This window comes from Eulemur rufifrons, chromosome 7 (assembly GCF_041146395.1).
Source record: "Eulemur rufifrons isolate Redbay chromosome 7, OSU_ERuf_1, whole genome shotgun sequence".
Classification (NCBI taxonomy): Eukaryota; Metazoa; Chordata; class Mammalia; order Primates; family Lemuridae; genus Eulemur; species Eulemur rufifrons.
In genome coordinates this window covers 1915557-1931824 of record NC_090989.1, presented here as the reverse complement: position 1 = coordinate 1931824, position 16268 = coordinate 1915557, and the positions used below count along the sequence as shown (strand labels likewise).

General features: G+C 47.9%; 2 protein-coding genes across 4 annotated transcripts in view; both read right to left on the bottom strand.

Annotated features, from left to right (window-relative positions):
• TSPEAR (thrombospondin type laminin G domain and EAR repeats) overlaps positions 1-16268 on the bottom strand; it is a 132462-nt gene that overhangs the window by 105378 nt on the left and 10816 nt on the right. The window lies entirely within an intron of this gene.
• LOC138386047 (keratin-associated protein 12-1-like) lies at positions 6461-7021 on the bottom strand. Of its 3 annotated transcripts, XM_069472223.1 has the most exons (3): positions 6900-7021; positions 6743-6779; positions 6461-6598 (listed from the first exon to the last, which is right to left on the bottom strand). In XM_069472223.1, exons 1-3 carry the CDS (start codon positions 7019-7021, stop codon positions 6461-6463), a joined length of 297 nt encoding a protein of 98 aa, XP_069328324.1. The 3 variants fall into 3 exon arrangements, with proteins under 3 accessions (XP_069328324.1, XP_069328323.1, XP_069328325.1); XM_069472222.1 differs by having other exon boundaries at positions 6461-6718; positions 6773-7021; XM_069472224.1 differs by lacking the exon at positions 6743-6779 and having other exon boundaries at positions 6461-6569; positions 6840-7021.

Here is a 16268-nt window from a genome sequence, read left to right as displayed (position 1 = left end):
GAGGAAAGCAAGCTGGACCAAGCGTGTCCCCAAGGAAGTACGTGAGGCCAAAGAAGGGTCCCACGGGTAGCCACGGCAGGAGGTGTGGAAGGCTCCAAGGCCCCTCTGTGCATGTCCAGAAGGAGCCACGTGCACCTGCAGGGACAATGCCATCCTGGAGCCTGCAGTTGTCAGCACCGGGTCACTTTGGACTTGGTGCCAACAGTAACAGAATGAAGGGAAAGAGCCGTGTGATCATCTCAAGTGATGGAGGCAGCTGACAAACTTCAACACACTTCCTGATAAAAACAATGCAACGAACTAAGAATAGCAGGGAACTGCCTCAGCATAATCCAATCCCCAAACAAACAAACAAAAACATAACACAAACTACATGTGAAAGACCCACAGCAAACCTCCTACTCCGTGGAGAAGGCTATAAACTTTTCCTCTAATATCAGGAACAATCCCGCGTGCCTGCTTTTGCCACTTCTGTTTAACACAATCCTGGAAGTTCTAGCAAGAGCAATTAGGCAAAAAGAAAAAAAGAAGAAGAAAGAAACAAACAAACAAAAAGCACCCAAACTGGAAAAAAAGAAGTAAAATCAACTCCATTCACAGATGATATGACTTTATTAGAAAACCCTATAGATTTTACACAAAAATTGTAAGAACTAACAAATGAATTCAGCAAAGTAGCAGGATACAAAAGCAACACACAAAAAATCAGTTATATTTCTATAAACTAATGATGAACAATCCAAAAAGGAAAGTACAAAAACAACTCTATTTACAATAGCAGTAAAAAGAATAAAATACCTAAGAATTAACCAAAAAAAGTGAAATAATCATACAATAAAAACTACAAAACATTGTTGAAAAAAATTAAAGAAGGCAAATAAATGGGAATACACCCCATGTTCATGAATTGGAAGAGTTAATATTGTAAATATGTCCATATCACCCAAAGCAATCTACAGATGCAATGCAATCCCTATCAAAATCACAATGACATTTCCTGCAGAAACAGAAAAACCCATCCTATAATTTGTATGGAATCTCAGTGGACCCCAAATACCCAAATCAATCTTGAAAAGGAACAGATCTAGAGGAGTCACACTTCCTGATTTCAAAACTTCCTACAAAGCTACAGTAACCAAAACTGTGGTACCAGCATAGAGACTGATACATACACCATAGGAACAGCATAGACAGCCCAGAAATAAACTCTCACGCATACAGTCAAATAATTTTTGACAAGTCTGTCAAGACATTTCAATGAGGAAAGGACAGTCTTTTTAACAAATGGTGCTGGAAAAACTGGATATCTGCACAAAAAAACAGATGTTGCCCTTACCTAACACCTTATACAAAGCTCACAGTGGAACAAAGCCAGAGAATCTCAGTAAAGAATTGGAAACTATTTTTAAAAAGGCAAGGCTAGAAATGAAAAGCACAATAGATGAAATTCTAAAATCCACATTGTGGACTTAACAACAGATTGAGATGGAAAAAGAGTCAATGAACTTAAAGGGACATCAGTAGAATTTACCAATCTGAGAAAAAGGAAGAAAGATACTTAAGAAAAATGAAAGCTTGTGAACCAATATCAAACAGTCTAACATATATGTTTCATATGTAATATGAAACTCAGGAGACAATGATATGGAATCATAAAAATATTTTAACGAGATACTTAACAAAATTTCTCAAAACAAATGAACAATAAAATACCCAACTTACTGACCACAAAAACTCAGAAAACTCCTGGCAGGATAAATAGGAAGAAAACCACATGTGCGTACATAATATTTAAAGTGATAAAAACCAAAATAAAAAGAAAACTGTAAAGCAGTAGAAGAAAAGTCATCTTACAAAGAAGTGTGAGAATCTTACTAGGATGAGGAACTACTGACTTCTTGGCAGGAACAACAGATGCCAGAGGGTGATGGAACAACAGCTTTAAAAAGCCGAAAGACAAATATTGACAACTCAGAATTCTATATCTATAAAAAAAATCCTTCAAAACTAGGATTGAAATGAAAACATGGTCAGAAGCGCAAAAGCTGAGAGAATTCCTCACACAGACACCAGAGGAGGGGGGCTGGGGGGGGGACACTGCCCCGCGGCAGGGAGTCGGGGGTGCGGGAGAGGGTAAAGTAGCAGCGGAACGTCAACGGCTCTTCCTCTGCATCCTGGAACTGACGTGTAGACAACCGACTGTATTGAAATGACTGATTAAACTGGACATTTTAAAACTCAGTAACCAGGTCACATATTACGATAACTCCTAGTTTGCAAAGAATATTTATTCTGAATGGATGCTGAATTTTATCAAATGCTTTTTGTGTATCTATTCAGATGATCACATGGGTTTTCTCTTTAGTCTGTTGACATGGCAAATTCTATAAGTTCATTTTTGAACACTGAAACCACCTTATATTACCGGGATAAATCCAAGGGGGTCATGACCTTTTAACTCTTTTATGTATTTCTGAATTTGATGTGCTAGTATTTTGTTGAAAATTGTTGCATCTGTGTTCGTAAGAGATATTAGTCTGTAGTATTTTTTAAATGTTTTTGTCTAATTTTGATGTCAAGATTATGCTGACTTTATACAAAGAATTGGAGAGGGTTCCTTTCCTTCTAATATCTGAAAGAGTTCATGTAGGATTCATAGTATTTCTTCCTTAAATGTTTGGTAGAATTTGTCAATGAAACAGTTTGGTCCTAGAGTTTTCTTTGTTGAAATATTTTTAACTGTGAATTCTATTTCTTTAATAGATATGGCACTATTCGGGTTAGCTAAATCTCTCGTATAAGCCTTAGTACATTTGTTTTTTAAAGAAATTTGTCCATGTCACCTAAGTTATCAAATTAATAGCATTAAGTCATTTATATCATTTCCTTATAATCTCTAAGATAACTGTGAGATCCCGTATGATGTCCCTACCTCATTGCTAACACCGGTGTTTGGTGTCTTCTCTTCTTCTTAATTTGTCTGGTCAGTCTGGCTAGAGAGTGACCAATTTTATTGCTCTTCTCAAAGAAGCAGCTTTTAGTTTCATGGATCTTTTTTTCCTATTTTCTACTTCATTGTTTTTGCTGGTATTTTAATTATTTTGCTTATTTTGAGTTTAACTTGCTTTTCTTTCCTAGTTTAAAGCGCAAACTTAAATAATTGATTTCAGGACTTTCTTCTTTGCGAATATAAACATTTAATATCATTTTATCCCTCTAAACACGGCTTAGCTGAGTTCGACATGTTGTGACATGGCTGTTCATTTGTATTTAATTCAAAATATTTCCCTACTTCTCTTATGACTTCTTCTTTGAACCATGGATCATTTAGAAGTGTGCCGGCTACTGTCCAAATATGCGGGGCATTTCCAGCTCTCCTTTTCTCATTAATGTCTAATTTAATTCCATCGTGCTCAGAGAACATACACTGCATGATTGCAACTCCTCTAAATGTGTTGAGCTTCATTGTTTAAATGGTGCAGAGCAGGTCTTTTTGGTGAACGTTCCATGTGTATTATTGCATTATACTGTTGGGTGCAGTGTTCTACGGATGTCAGTGAGGTCAAGTTCATTGCTGGTGCTGTTCGGGCCTTCTGCATCCTTCTGACTTTCTGTCTCCTTGCTCCGTGAAGCTGGAATCCAGTGGTAACTGTGCTCTGTCACTTCTCCTGTCCACTCTCAGCTTTTGCGCACGTCATTCCGTTCAGTACTCTTGGAAGAGTCGTTAGGAGCTTGCACACTGGACCTGTTACGGTTCCTTGGTGCACTGACCCTTTCATTCTGCAATATTCCTCTTTAGCCCTGGTAATATTTCATGATCTCAAATCAAGTTTGGTATTAATAAGCCTTTCCAACTTTATTTGATTAGTGTTCCTATGGTGTATTCTTCCACCTGCTTAATTTTTACCTACGTATTAATATGTTTTTATATTTACTCTGGGGCTTCTGGTAAATAGAATATAGTTGGGTCTTGCCTTTGCAGCCACTTGGAAACTTCAGTCTTTGATTTTGGTGTTTAGACAGTTTGCATTTCATATGATCATTGACACACCTAAATGTAAAATATCATCTTGCTGATTGTTCTCTATCCCTTCAGTTCCTTTTCCCTCTTTCCTCATTCTACGCCTCTTTGTGGTTTAGTATGCTTACAGGGTGCGTTGGACCCAGTGTGAGCCACTCTGCTGCACAGAGAAACATGATGCAGAAGAAGGCACAGGTGAGGTGCTCGGGACGTACAAGAGGGTTCAGGGCATTCCACTGCTCTGAGGGATTCTTGTAATCGGTCTTCAGCTCATCAAATATTTGAATGTGCCAGATGGCGAAGAAGATGAGCACGGTGGTGAGCTGCGTGCCAGCATGTAGCAGAAGGCTGCGAACCTGAACGCCATGGCCGGGGAGGGGCAGGGAGCAGCGCCAGTGCCCGCGGAGAACAGCGGCGCAGGGCCCTCTGGGTAACACCACTCACTTCCCGCGGCCACAGCCGCCAACGCTGTGACACCCGCCCTCCCAGCACCTACTTTCATTTTAGAAAGACACTTTCAGTTTTGCAACGTGGACAGATTTCTGGTTTAGTATTTTAGAGATGTCTTTTGGGTTGAATAATTTCTGATTAGAGGTCTGATCTAGTTCTCATCTTCTTGCTTCTGCATGTAGTATTCTTTTTTAATCTGGATGCTTTCATGATTTCCTCTTGACCTGTGGTTTTTGACAGTCTCAGGTTTAATATGATGTCTCTACTCACTTTTTTATGGAGGGGAGATATTATCCAACTTATGGTTCTCACAACATTTTGGATATGTGGTTTTATGCATTTCATCATTTTTAGAAAATCTATCAGATATTACTTCTCAATGTGTCTTCTGACCTGTTCTTTCTCTCTCTCCTGCTGGGACTCCGATCACACACAAAAAGAAGGATTTGACATGTCCTAGAGCTCTTGGATGTTTTGCTTGTGTCTTCCCCACAGCCCACCCCCACCATGTTGCTCTTTGTGTTTTAATCTGGGCAGTTTCTATTGACCTATCTTCAAGTTCAAGGCTTCCACACTTGGCTGTATCATGCATACTGATGAGCCCACTGAAGGAATTCCTTTCTGATACTGCATTTTGATTGCTACCATATCCATTGGACCCTTTCTCATAGATTCCATCACTCTGCTGAAATTCCCATCTGTTTGTATGTGCCGTCCATACTGTACACTTGATCCTTTGACATGATCATCATAGTTATTTTAAACTTTGTGTCTGACAGCTTTGACACCGGGGTCATTTCTGAGTCTGGTTTTGTTGGCTGCTTTGTCTCTTGACAGTGGTGGGTTTTCCTTGCTTTTCTGCATGTCTCATAATTTTCACTGAATATCCCGCATCATGTAGTAAACAATTGAGAGTGACATAAACAGGATTTCCTCCTGTGATGGGTGTGTCTCTGTCCAGTGAGGTAATTAGTGTGGGGGTGGCAGGGGGAGGTTGACTCAGTCTGCTCAGACTCTGACCTTGGCTGGGGTTTCTTGTTACTGTGGTTGCCTTCTGTGTACCAAAGACCCCCACGTCCCTCTTGCGGTGGGCTGCCCATGCTCGTGCCTAGGCTGAGGGCTGGGAGCTCAGTGGTTTTGCCCCATCCTAAGTTTCGGATGCCCCAGCCTGCCTGCCGCACACTGGGGGTCTCTGCAGACTTTTGCCCATTCCCAGAGCTGGCCTGACCTTGCTCACTGAGCCGTGCTTGGTGGGCCGCTGGGGGAGGAGGACGGCTCTCTGTGGTCCTGGTGCAGGATGGTCTCAGGCAGGCCCTCTGGGCCCGGGATGTGGAGGGGAGGCTTTCCCAGACTTGCTGCTCCCCCTGCCTGGGCAGCACACGCTGCTCTCCTGGGTGCTGGTGCCCTGTGTGACAGCGTGTCCTGCCCTCCCTGTTGTCGCAGTCCTGTGGGTACTGCACGGGACCTGGCCCCAGGCCTGTTGCTCACCCATCTTGCAGGGTCGAGGACTATTTCTTCTACTTTTCCTCCCACTGGCGGTGGGAGTCTCAGGAGGTGGCTGTGGGGACAGCACCCTCAGGCCACCTCCACCGCCACTAGCGACCCTCCACTCTAGCTCAGCATCGGGACGGAGGCTCCCTGAGGAGCGGCTGCTGTCCCACACGTTAGTGTGCACCTTCACGGGAGGAACTTCGGTCATGTGACGAGACAAAGGACAGACGAGCTGACAGGGAAGGCTGATTTATTGGCTCACACGGCCTTGGGTTTCCCGCTGGAGTGAGAGAAGGATCCTCGGGGCCAGGACATCCTGAGGGGTCAGGGAGGGCCTGGATCATCCTGCCACCTTCTCACCCAAGCGGTCACAGGCCTTGCTGAGCAACTTGCATTTGTCCCACGGGCAGAACCTGGGGACCCACCAAGCGCTCGTGCTGGGCGGGGAGCAGGTGTGGACCCATCTGCACTGGGGGCAGCTGGTTTGGGGACTCGTGGTCAGCAGCAGGAAGGGGTGCTGCAGCGAACGGGTCTGCAGAGCAGGGCGGGGCAGGGGGGCTGGCAGCACCCAGAGGACTGGCAGGAGGGGGTGACGCACACAGTGGGCCTGCAGCTCACGGGCACACACAGGGACGACTGGCAGCTCACGGGCAGGCATGCAGAGGACTGACAGGAGGGGGTGACGCACACAGTGGGCCTGCAGCTCACGGGCACACACAGGGACGACTGGCAGCTCACGGGCAGGCACGCAGAGGACTGGCAGGAGGGGCTGACGCACACAGTGGGCTGGCAGGAGGGGGCCACGCACACAGTGGGCCTGCAGCTCACGGGCACACAGACAGAGGACTGGCAGGAGGGGCTGATGCACACAGTGGGCCTGCAGCTCACGGGCACACACACGGAGGACTGGCATCTCACGGGCACGAACACGGCAGGCCTGCAGCTCACAGGCAGGCACGCAGAGGACTGGCAGGGCAGGGGCACACAGCAGGATGCCTGGCAGGGGCTGGGCACACAGCCGGCTAGCTGGCAGCCTGAGGAGCAGCTGGGGTGGCACATGCTGGGGTGCGGCGGGCTGGGCTGGGGAGGAGGGTGCTGGTGTCAGGAGCTCTGTCCCTGCGCGGCCTTTATACCCAGGCGCAGCGTCGGGCACAGCAGAGGCACAGCTGTTGTCTTCCTCGTGCTGCTTCCTCCACGTGTCCCCACACCTGTTCTCGCAGGTCACTTCCCTGCGTCTGCCCCGCCATAAACACCCCTGGCCCCGGGGCGGATTTCTTCTCGGTAAACAGGGCGGTCTGGTTGGACTCTGTGCAGGTTCCTGTCGTGTTTCAGGCCGGGTCGTGCACACGGCACCCCTGGCTCCACTCGACGCTCTGAACCCTGTTTCTGCTTTGGGTGACGCTGTCAGTGAGGTCGGAGGCGACCCCGTGTTGTGAGCGTAGATTCCCCACAGAAAGCTTTAAAGCACAGGGTGCAAACTCCCTCGTCTGTGGGCCCCGTGTGCGTCCCTGTCTGAGTGTGTAAGTCGCCTTCTGGGCCCAGCGAGCCCGTCTGCGCACGTGTGGTCTGCGGCCCCCTCTGCGCTGCACCCGCAGAGCCCAGGAGAGAGAGGCCGACTTGCCAAGGCCACCAGACCCGCCACCCGCCCTGCACAGAGCGCCAGCTAGCCCTGCCACACGGCCGTCTGTCCGCGGGTCTCCTGTTCCCGCAGCAAACGCACGCCGTGTGCTGACAGCACAGTCCCGGCCTCGGGTTCCTGCCGTGGCGGGCAGCGAATGCAAGGGGGGACGAGAAAGTCATGTGTGACACGCCTCCCCGAGGGCCGAGTCCTGGGGAAGAAATGGACTCACCAGGGGCAGAGTAGCGGGGGCGCCGCGGGTGGTCTGGGGCCCCGAGAGGCGACAGTGCCCAGCTGGCCCTGCAGTGCCAGGCTCAGGGCCAGTGTTCGTCCCCCGCAGGCAGCAGCGGCTGTGGGAGGGGCTGGACACTGCTGGGGACACCCGCGTGTGCCGGGAGGCTGGAAACCCCCACTCTGGGTGCAGGTGCAGGAGGCCGGGTGGGATCGCGTGGTCCAAGGACAGGGCGTCACGGTGACACCTGGGGGCCGGGGCTGGGAGCCAGGAGCCACGTGGTAGGAAAGGAAGAGTCGGTGAACTGGGAGACTCCGCAGTGGAAACGATCTCACCTCAAGAAGGAGAGAAATAGCGACGACAACGGCAAGAGTGAAGACGACAGGATCAGAGGGTCCAGCGCAGAAGCGAGTTCACCCAGGAGAGAAGGGAACGCCGCAGAAGCCACCGCCCCGGGAGTCTGAGACAGGCCGTGCCGGGCACGGGAGCGCTTGCTGTGTGAGTCCATAAAAATGGAGTTTTCAGACAGAGTGAACTAATTTAAGCTTTAAAAGATAACAGTGCCTGTCTCTGGGCAGTTGGGTGGAACTGACCAAGGAGGGCAGGGGCAGAATTTCGTCTGGGGCTCGACAGCATCGGGGAAGACAGTCGTGTATTGAATCTTGGTGGGTTTGGGTTCCCTGTGTTTGCCCAGTTGTCAAAATTCATGGACTGATTCCCTGGAGATTTGCATTATTTCACTTGCAAAAGCACAAACCCTGAGCCCTAGCTAGTGGCCGGCTGGCCAGCGTGCTCGAGCACGGTATCCCGTTGGTGCAGCTCACTTGGAAATGCAAGAAAGAGCTAAGCGGGTTCACAGAGGATGGTTTGACGGACAGACGCCTGATATGGCTAGTGAGCGCAACACTGGGTGAAATTTTTGTAACAAATTTAAAATAAAATAGAAAATAATAGTTAATAGTTAAGTAGATGAAAATAATAAAAATTTTCATAGAAATTAGAAGCCACAAATGGGATTCCTGTCCTGGACGGGAGGTCAAACCAACAGCCTCCGTGCCGTGGCAACCTGAGGTCCAGAGAGCCGGGCCACAGCGAAAGGGACGTGGGCACATGCCAGGACCAGGTACCAGCACTCAGAGGGAAGGACGGTGCCTCACGGGGCAGCAGCAGGGAGCTGGGACAGCCGCACCACAGAGTCGCTGCTTCCGGTTCAAGACGGTCGGCTGAGCCCACCGTTCCCGTCTCAGCCTTCCCGAGACCCACTGCAGGGGAGGGGACTTCAGCAAACGCAGTGGGAAGCAGAGGGGTGTGTGTCGGCCAGGGCAGGAGCAGGGGGCCCAGCCTGGCCCCAGAGCTCTAGGGTCCCCCTGCTCCCCCTCAGGAGTGGGGACAGCTGCAGGGAAGGGAGGGACAGAAGGTCAGCCTGGCACCGCCCAGCAGGCCCCCCAAGGCCAAACGCCTGGCAGTCCCCCACACAGCCCAGAATGTCCACCGTGTGCACCGCTAGGAACATGTAACCCTTCACCTGGGGCAAAGCCTCTGAGGGAGCTGCGGGCGTGTGAGACACACAGTCCCCGTCCCAGTCCTGGGCTCCACGGCTCCTGTCCCAAAGCGAGGCCACTGCGGACAGACCACCCATGCACAGAGCCCCACGTCACCCCGATCAGGCCAGAGCTTCTGTAACAGGAAACAGACACACAGAAGAGGAGCCCGGAGAAGCCAGGGCCACCCCCACTCACCGCAGCATGCGAGGGAGGCCGGCAGCAAGAGAAACCAAGACCAAGGTAAACAAATACAGAAGGGCACCCAGAGGAGGCTGGGCGAGTGGCTCAGCCTGTGATCCCAGCACTTTGGGAGGCCAAGGCGGGGGAACCACTTGAGGCCAGCAGTTCACAGGCAGCCTGGGCAACATAGTGACATCCTGTCTCTACAAAAAATAAAACAATTAGCCAACTGTGGTGGCAGGTGCCTGTAGTCCCCGCTACTCGGGAGGCTGAGGCAGGAGGATCACTTGAGCCCAGGAGTTGGAGGCTGCAGTGAGCTGTGATCCACAGCACTCCACACCACTGCACTCCAGCCTGGGCAGCAGAGAGAGATCCTGTCTCAAAAACAAACAAACAAAAAAATACACCCAGAGGAAACAGTTGATTTAAGGAACAGAAAAGTCCTTTTTAAAACCATCCCAAATGCACTCACAGACATTCAGGGAGATGTTGCATCTACAAAAACAAAGACAAGATGCTTTGAAAAGGACCAATTATAAAAATTATCCCCAAAAAGTCATAGATATTATGTATCATGTTGATATTTAAAACGAAATAGAGCAGCTGGAAGATGACGTTGAGAAATCTCTCAGCTTTAGAACAAAACATGAACGAGATAGAAAATGTGAGAGGAACCAATGCCACAGTGACCAGCCCGGGGGACGCAGCCTGTGCGCATGGGAGTCTCCGAAAGACCGGCGAGGAGGCGGCGGGAGGACGAGGAAATGAGCTCTCAGGTCAGAAATTTCCCAAAGCTAAACACGCGACTTCAGGCTGAAAAGACTCAAGACGCCACGAAAAATGAACGGGAAGATCTTCCACATGCCCTGCGGAAACTGCAGAACACCAGAGACAGTAAGTGGCTCCCAAAACCTTCTGGAGAATAAAACAAACCAACAAAAATGTCACCTACAAAGAAACAACACTCAGGCCGGCGTCAGACATCCCGTCAGCAGCTCTGCGCGCTGCCAACTCACCGGGCAGCGCCCACGACATGCCAGTGGTCAAATAGACAAGCAGGGCGGCGGACAGGCACAGACAGACAGTCCTCCCCCCGAGCACGACACACGGCGGCAAATTATCAGTGATGAAACTGGTCAGTAAGCATGCGTGCTTTCCTAAAACTACATGGCTCGTACTGTATCTTCTGTGTGGCCATCTGCTTTTCAACAGTTTTTTATTTTGTTTTTTAAGAGATGGGGACTCACTCTGTCACCCAGGCTGGCCTCGAACTCCTGGACTCAGCAATCCTCCTGCCTCAGTCTCCTTAGTAGCGGGACTACAGGCGCCACCACTGCACCTGGTTCTTTTCAATGTTTTTTTTAAAGCAGTGGAAACACTGTTTCACACTCAATCTGATCTAGACGTCAAGTATATAAACCAGATAAAAACGTGGCTTCTCTAATCTGAACTGGCATGGAAAATCCAGAGACCTGTCAGTTTGCTCTCCTCCCTCCTCTCTCCCCACCTCTGTCCCTCTCTCTCTTCCCACCTCACCTAAGTGGCATCTGAAATGTGTCCTAAGAACACAGTTTTAAAACCTTGTTGCTTTGAGCCCCCCTCTCTCTCCAAGCCTCGAGACAGCTGGAGTTGGCACATACGTCATTAGGTACCCGGGGCAGAGCTGATGCAAAGAATGGCCTCGCCCCTGTGTCTCGGATGCTCCCAACTGTCAACACAGCGTGGGGAACCGGCCACTCCTCACAGCTGCCTTTGCAGTGACCTTTCCAAGCCCCCTGCATCCCACCAGTACACTAAGGCCCTACGAACGCCAAGGACTTGCTCACCCACGCTGCACCTACTGCACAAACGCACGACAGGATGTTACACATTATATCAAGAGGATGTAAGAATTATAAACATATATGCCCCAGAACATATGACGCAAATACTGACAGAACGGAAGTGAGAAATAGTGCTCCGGTAACATCTGGGGACTTTGCTACTCAATTTTCAGTAATGGGCAGAACATCCAGACAGAAGGGCGGCAGGGAAGCAGAGACTGGGCGCCACCACGAGCCAGCTGGTCACGACAGACACATGCCAACTCCCAACAACAGCAAAGTAAACATTCTCCTCCAGCGCACATGGAACATGCTGGGCCACAAAAAAAGCCTCAATGAATTTCCAAAATATCGAAATCATACAAAGAATCTTTGCCAACCATGAGGGAATGAAGCTAGATATAAATCGCAGAGGAAAACTAGAAAATTCACAAATACATGAAAATTAAATGATACACTCTTTGTTAAAGAAAAAAAAAAGCTTACCAAAGAAGAACTCACAAGGGAAATCAGAAAACACTTAGAGACGAATTAACATCGCAACACCACACAAGGAGGAAGGGAGTGCGCACAGAGCAAGTTCAGGCTGTAAACGCTACATTAAAAAGAGAAAAAAGATCTCAAACCAAGACCTAACTTCACGCGTGCGGAGCTAGAACAAGACGAGCAAGCTAAACCCGCAGCAGAGGAGGGAAGGACGTGATAGGACCCGAGCAGGGACAAACGAAATAGGAAATAGAAAAACAGCACAGAATTCCTGACACCAAAGGTTGATTTTTTGAAAACATCAAAAAAATTGACAGCCCTTTAGCCAGACTGACACAGGACAGAGAGAGGAGGTGCAGACAACCGAGACCAGAAAGGAAAGTGAGACGTCACTAGGAAGCTACTGTGGACAACCGTATGCCAGCGCATTAGATAATCCAGAATAAAAAATGTCTATGGACACAAACTATCTAAACTGACTAAAAAGAAAGAAAAATACCAACAGACCTAGAACAAGTAAAGAGACTGAATTATTAACCAAAAACCTCCCAACAAAGAAAAGCCCAGGACAAGATGGCTTCACTGGTGAATTCTACCAAACATTTAAAGAATTAACACAAGACCTTCTCAAATTCCTCCAGAAATCAGAAGAAACTCTTCCTAATTCATTCTGAGGCCAGCATTACCCTGATATAGACTCATACAAGACATCAAAAGAAAAGAAAAGAACAGACCAGCGTATATTACGAATATAGATATAAAAATCATCCACAAAATACTAGCACACCAAATCCAACAGCATATTAAAAGGATTATACACCACAATTAAGTGGGATTTAGCCCAGGAATGCAAAAATAGTTCAACAGTAAAAATAATCAATCATCAGCTGAAAACCCAGTTAAAAAAAAATCAATATATTAATAAAATACCATATTAACAGGGTGAAGGGGGAAAAACACATGATCTCAATTAACACAGAAAGGCTTTGACACAATCTAACACCATTTCATGATAAAAACACTCAGAAAACTAGGAGTAGTAGGGAATTTGCTCAAGACGATAAAGGGCCTATGGGAAAAGCCCACAGCTAGCATTGCGCTCCGTGGCGAGAGACCAAAAGCTTCCCACTAAGGTCAGGGACAGGACAGGACGTTTGTTCTCACTGCTGCTGTTCAACATCGTACTGGAAGTTCTAGCCACAGCTAGTAGACAAGAAAAAGAAACAAAAGCCATCAAAATTGGAAAGGAAGAAGTAAAATTATCTCTATTCACAGGTGATGATATCCTGTAGATAGAAAATCCCCGAGAACCCATCAGAAAGCTCCTAGAGCTTTTATTAGAGAACTCAGCAAAGTTTTAGAGTCAAAATCAACACACAACACTCATGTGTTTCTACACACCAGCAACAAACCATCTGAAAAGGAAATAGAGAAAACAACCTCATTTACAATGGCATCCAAGAGAATGAAATACCTAGAAATAAATATAACCAAGGGGTGAAAGACTTGTACACTGATAACTATAAAACATCGCTGAAAGAGTTAAAGACCTGGATAATAATAAATGGAAAAAATCCCATGCTACGGATGAGAAGACTCACTATTAAGATGTCAGCACTGCCCAAAGCAATCTCCAGAGTCAATGCCGTCCTTATCAAATTCCAATAGTCTTTTTTCCAAAAATGAAAAAGCTGATCCTCAAATTCACATGAATTGTAGGGCCCCAGAATGGCCAAAACAACCTTGATAAAGAAGAACAAAGCTGGAGGAGTCACATGTCCCAATGCCAAAACTTACCACAAAGCTACAGTAGTCGAAACAGTGTGGTACTGACATCAGGACGGCTGCACAGGCCGACGGAACAGAACTAAAAATCTGCCCGTCCAGCCACCCCCAGGTCCTGCAGGGTCCAGCTGTGCTCCCTGGCCAACTCCCTTGGGCACCACCTGGGCTCAGGCCAGAGCCCCCCACTGTGGGTAGAAGCAGCTCCTTCCGGGCCTGGGTGGGCTGTCCCAGGGTGGCAGGGCCCGCAGCTGTGCCGGGACGTGGGAGACTGGGGGAGACGCGGCATCAGCTGGCCCAGCGCCCAGGAGTTCTGCTAGGGATGGTTTGGGCGTCCTGGGCTCCTGCACTCATGGACGCTTGGGGACGCCTCTGCTCCCGCATGGGCACCGCTGGGACACAGAGAGAGACCGAGAGGCTCTCCCGCCTTCTGGGCGGGGGGCGGGGGGTGGGGGGCGGGGGGGGGGGTGGCAGCAGGCGGGGAAGGAAAGGTCGCCGTGGTGACAGTAGAGGACACCCAGGACAACGTGAGAACGTGCGCAGACCAGAGGGCAGGAGGGAGGCCTGCTGGAGGTGTCTTAGCTCCCTGCAAGGGAGGCAGGGAGGACGCCAGGGCCACACTGTCCCTCCTGTCCTCCTCCACACCCTCCCTGCACCCCGTGACCTGGGCAGCGATGCCTCCCACACTTCTCAGTCTCAGGGACCAAGGGGGCCTCAGTCGGACTCTGTGGGCACACAGGAGCCCCAGTGTGCCCAGACGTGGTTTTCTTTGTATTTGTTGTGCTAAAGATTCTCAAATGCCTTTGCATCTATGAGTCTTTCATCAATTTAAATTTCTTGTCCATTATATCTTCAAATATTTTACTGCCCCCACCTCATTCTCTCCTTCTAGGATTCAAACCATCTTTTCAGCACGTCCCTTACGTTTATTGCTCCACTAAATGTACTTTAACCCTTTTCTCCCCCTCGCTGTGCTCAGTCTTGATATTCCCCATCTCTGCTCCTTCACTAGTCTGCTTTTGGTTTTGCCTAATACGCTGTTAAGCTAATCTATTAAGTTAACTTCAGTTCCTTTGCTCTTTCTGTCTAGAATTTCTCTTGGATTCTGGTTCATAAACCCAGTTTGCCACTGAAATTTCCCACCTTGCCCTCTATTTTCTTGAAGAAATCAATCGCAGTTACTTTAAATCCAAGTTTGCCAATTCTGATATCTAAATCTCCTGCAGGGCTGTTCCTAGTGTTGGCTTTTTCTCTTGGTCCTTTGTCAGTTGGTCTTGTCTTCTAGTGTGCCCAGTAGATTTGACTGAATATCTGACTTTGCACGTGAAAATTATAAGATGACTAGAGTCTATATTGATGGGACCTGGCTCCAGAGACCCACTTCTGTTCCCGGCAGGCAGTGGGTCCTGGGCAGACCGTCTGGTTCCACTGGAGCTGATGCTGGGTGGGCCTGGATTTGGTTCTGGTTTGCTCTCCGCCCTAGGGAGCAGCCTTTCGCTTACCTCAGTGTTTCTTTTTTTTTAATTTTATTTCATATTATGGGGGTACAAAAGTTTAGGTTATGTATACTGCCCATGCCCCAATCCCCCAGTCATAGCTTCAAGCGTGTCCATTCCCCAGACAGTGCACATTGCACTCATCATGTAGATACACACCCATCCCCTCCCCCCCCATCTGGCTGACACCCAATTGGTGTTATTCCCAACTGTGCACTTAGGTGATGATCAGTGAAACCAATTTGCTGGTGAGTACATGTGTGCTTATTTTTCCATTCTTGGGCTACTTCACTTAGTAGAATGGATTCCAACTCTTTCCAGGAGAAGATAAGAGATTCTATATCACCGTTATTTCTTATAGCTGAGTAGTACTCCATGGTATACATATACCACATTTTACTAATCCACTCATGTGTTGATGGGCATTTGGGTTGTTGCCACATCTTTGCGATTGTGAATTGTGCTGCTATAAACATTAGGATGCAGATGTCTTTTTTATAGAATGTCTTTTGATCTTTTGGGTAGATGCCCAATAATGGGATTGCTGGATCGAATGGTAGTTCTACTTGTATCTGTTTAAGGTATCTCCATATTGCTTTCCACAGTGGTTGCACAAGTTTGCAGTCCCACCAGCAGTGTATGAGTGTCCCTGTCTCTCCGCATCCACGCCAACATTTATTTTTTTGGGACTTTTTGATAAAGGCCGTTCTCGCTGGAGTTAAGTGATATCTCATTGTGGTTTTGATTTGCATTTCCCTGATGATTAGAGATGTTGAGCATTTTTTCATGTTTATTGGCCATTCTATCTTCTTTTGAAAAATTTCTATTCATGTCCTTTGCCCACTTTTTGATAGGGTTGTTTGATTTTTTTCTTACTGATTTTCCTGAGTTCTAAATAGATTCTAGTTATCAGTCCTTTATCAGATGTGTAGCACGCGAACATGTTTTCCCATTCTGTAGGTTTGTCTGTTTGCTCTCGTGACTGTTTCTTTGGCTGTGTAGAAGCTTTTTTATTTAATCAGGTCCCATTTATTTATTTTGTTGTTGCTGTGATTGCCTTTGGGGTCTTCCTCATAAATTCTTTGCCTAGGCCAATGTCTATAAGAGTCTGTCCCACATTTTCTTCTAGAATTTTAATAGTTTCA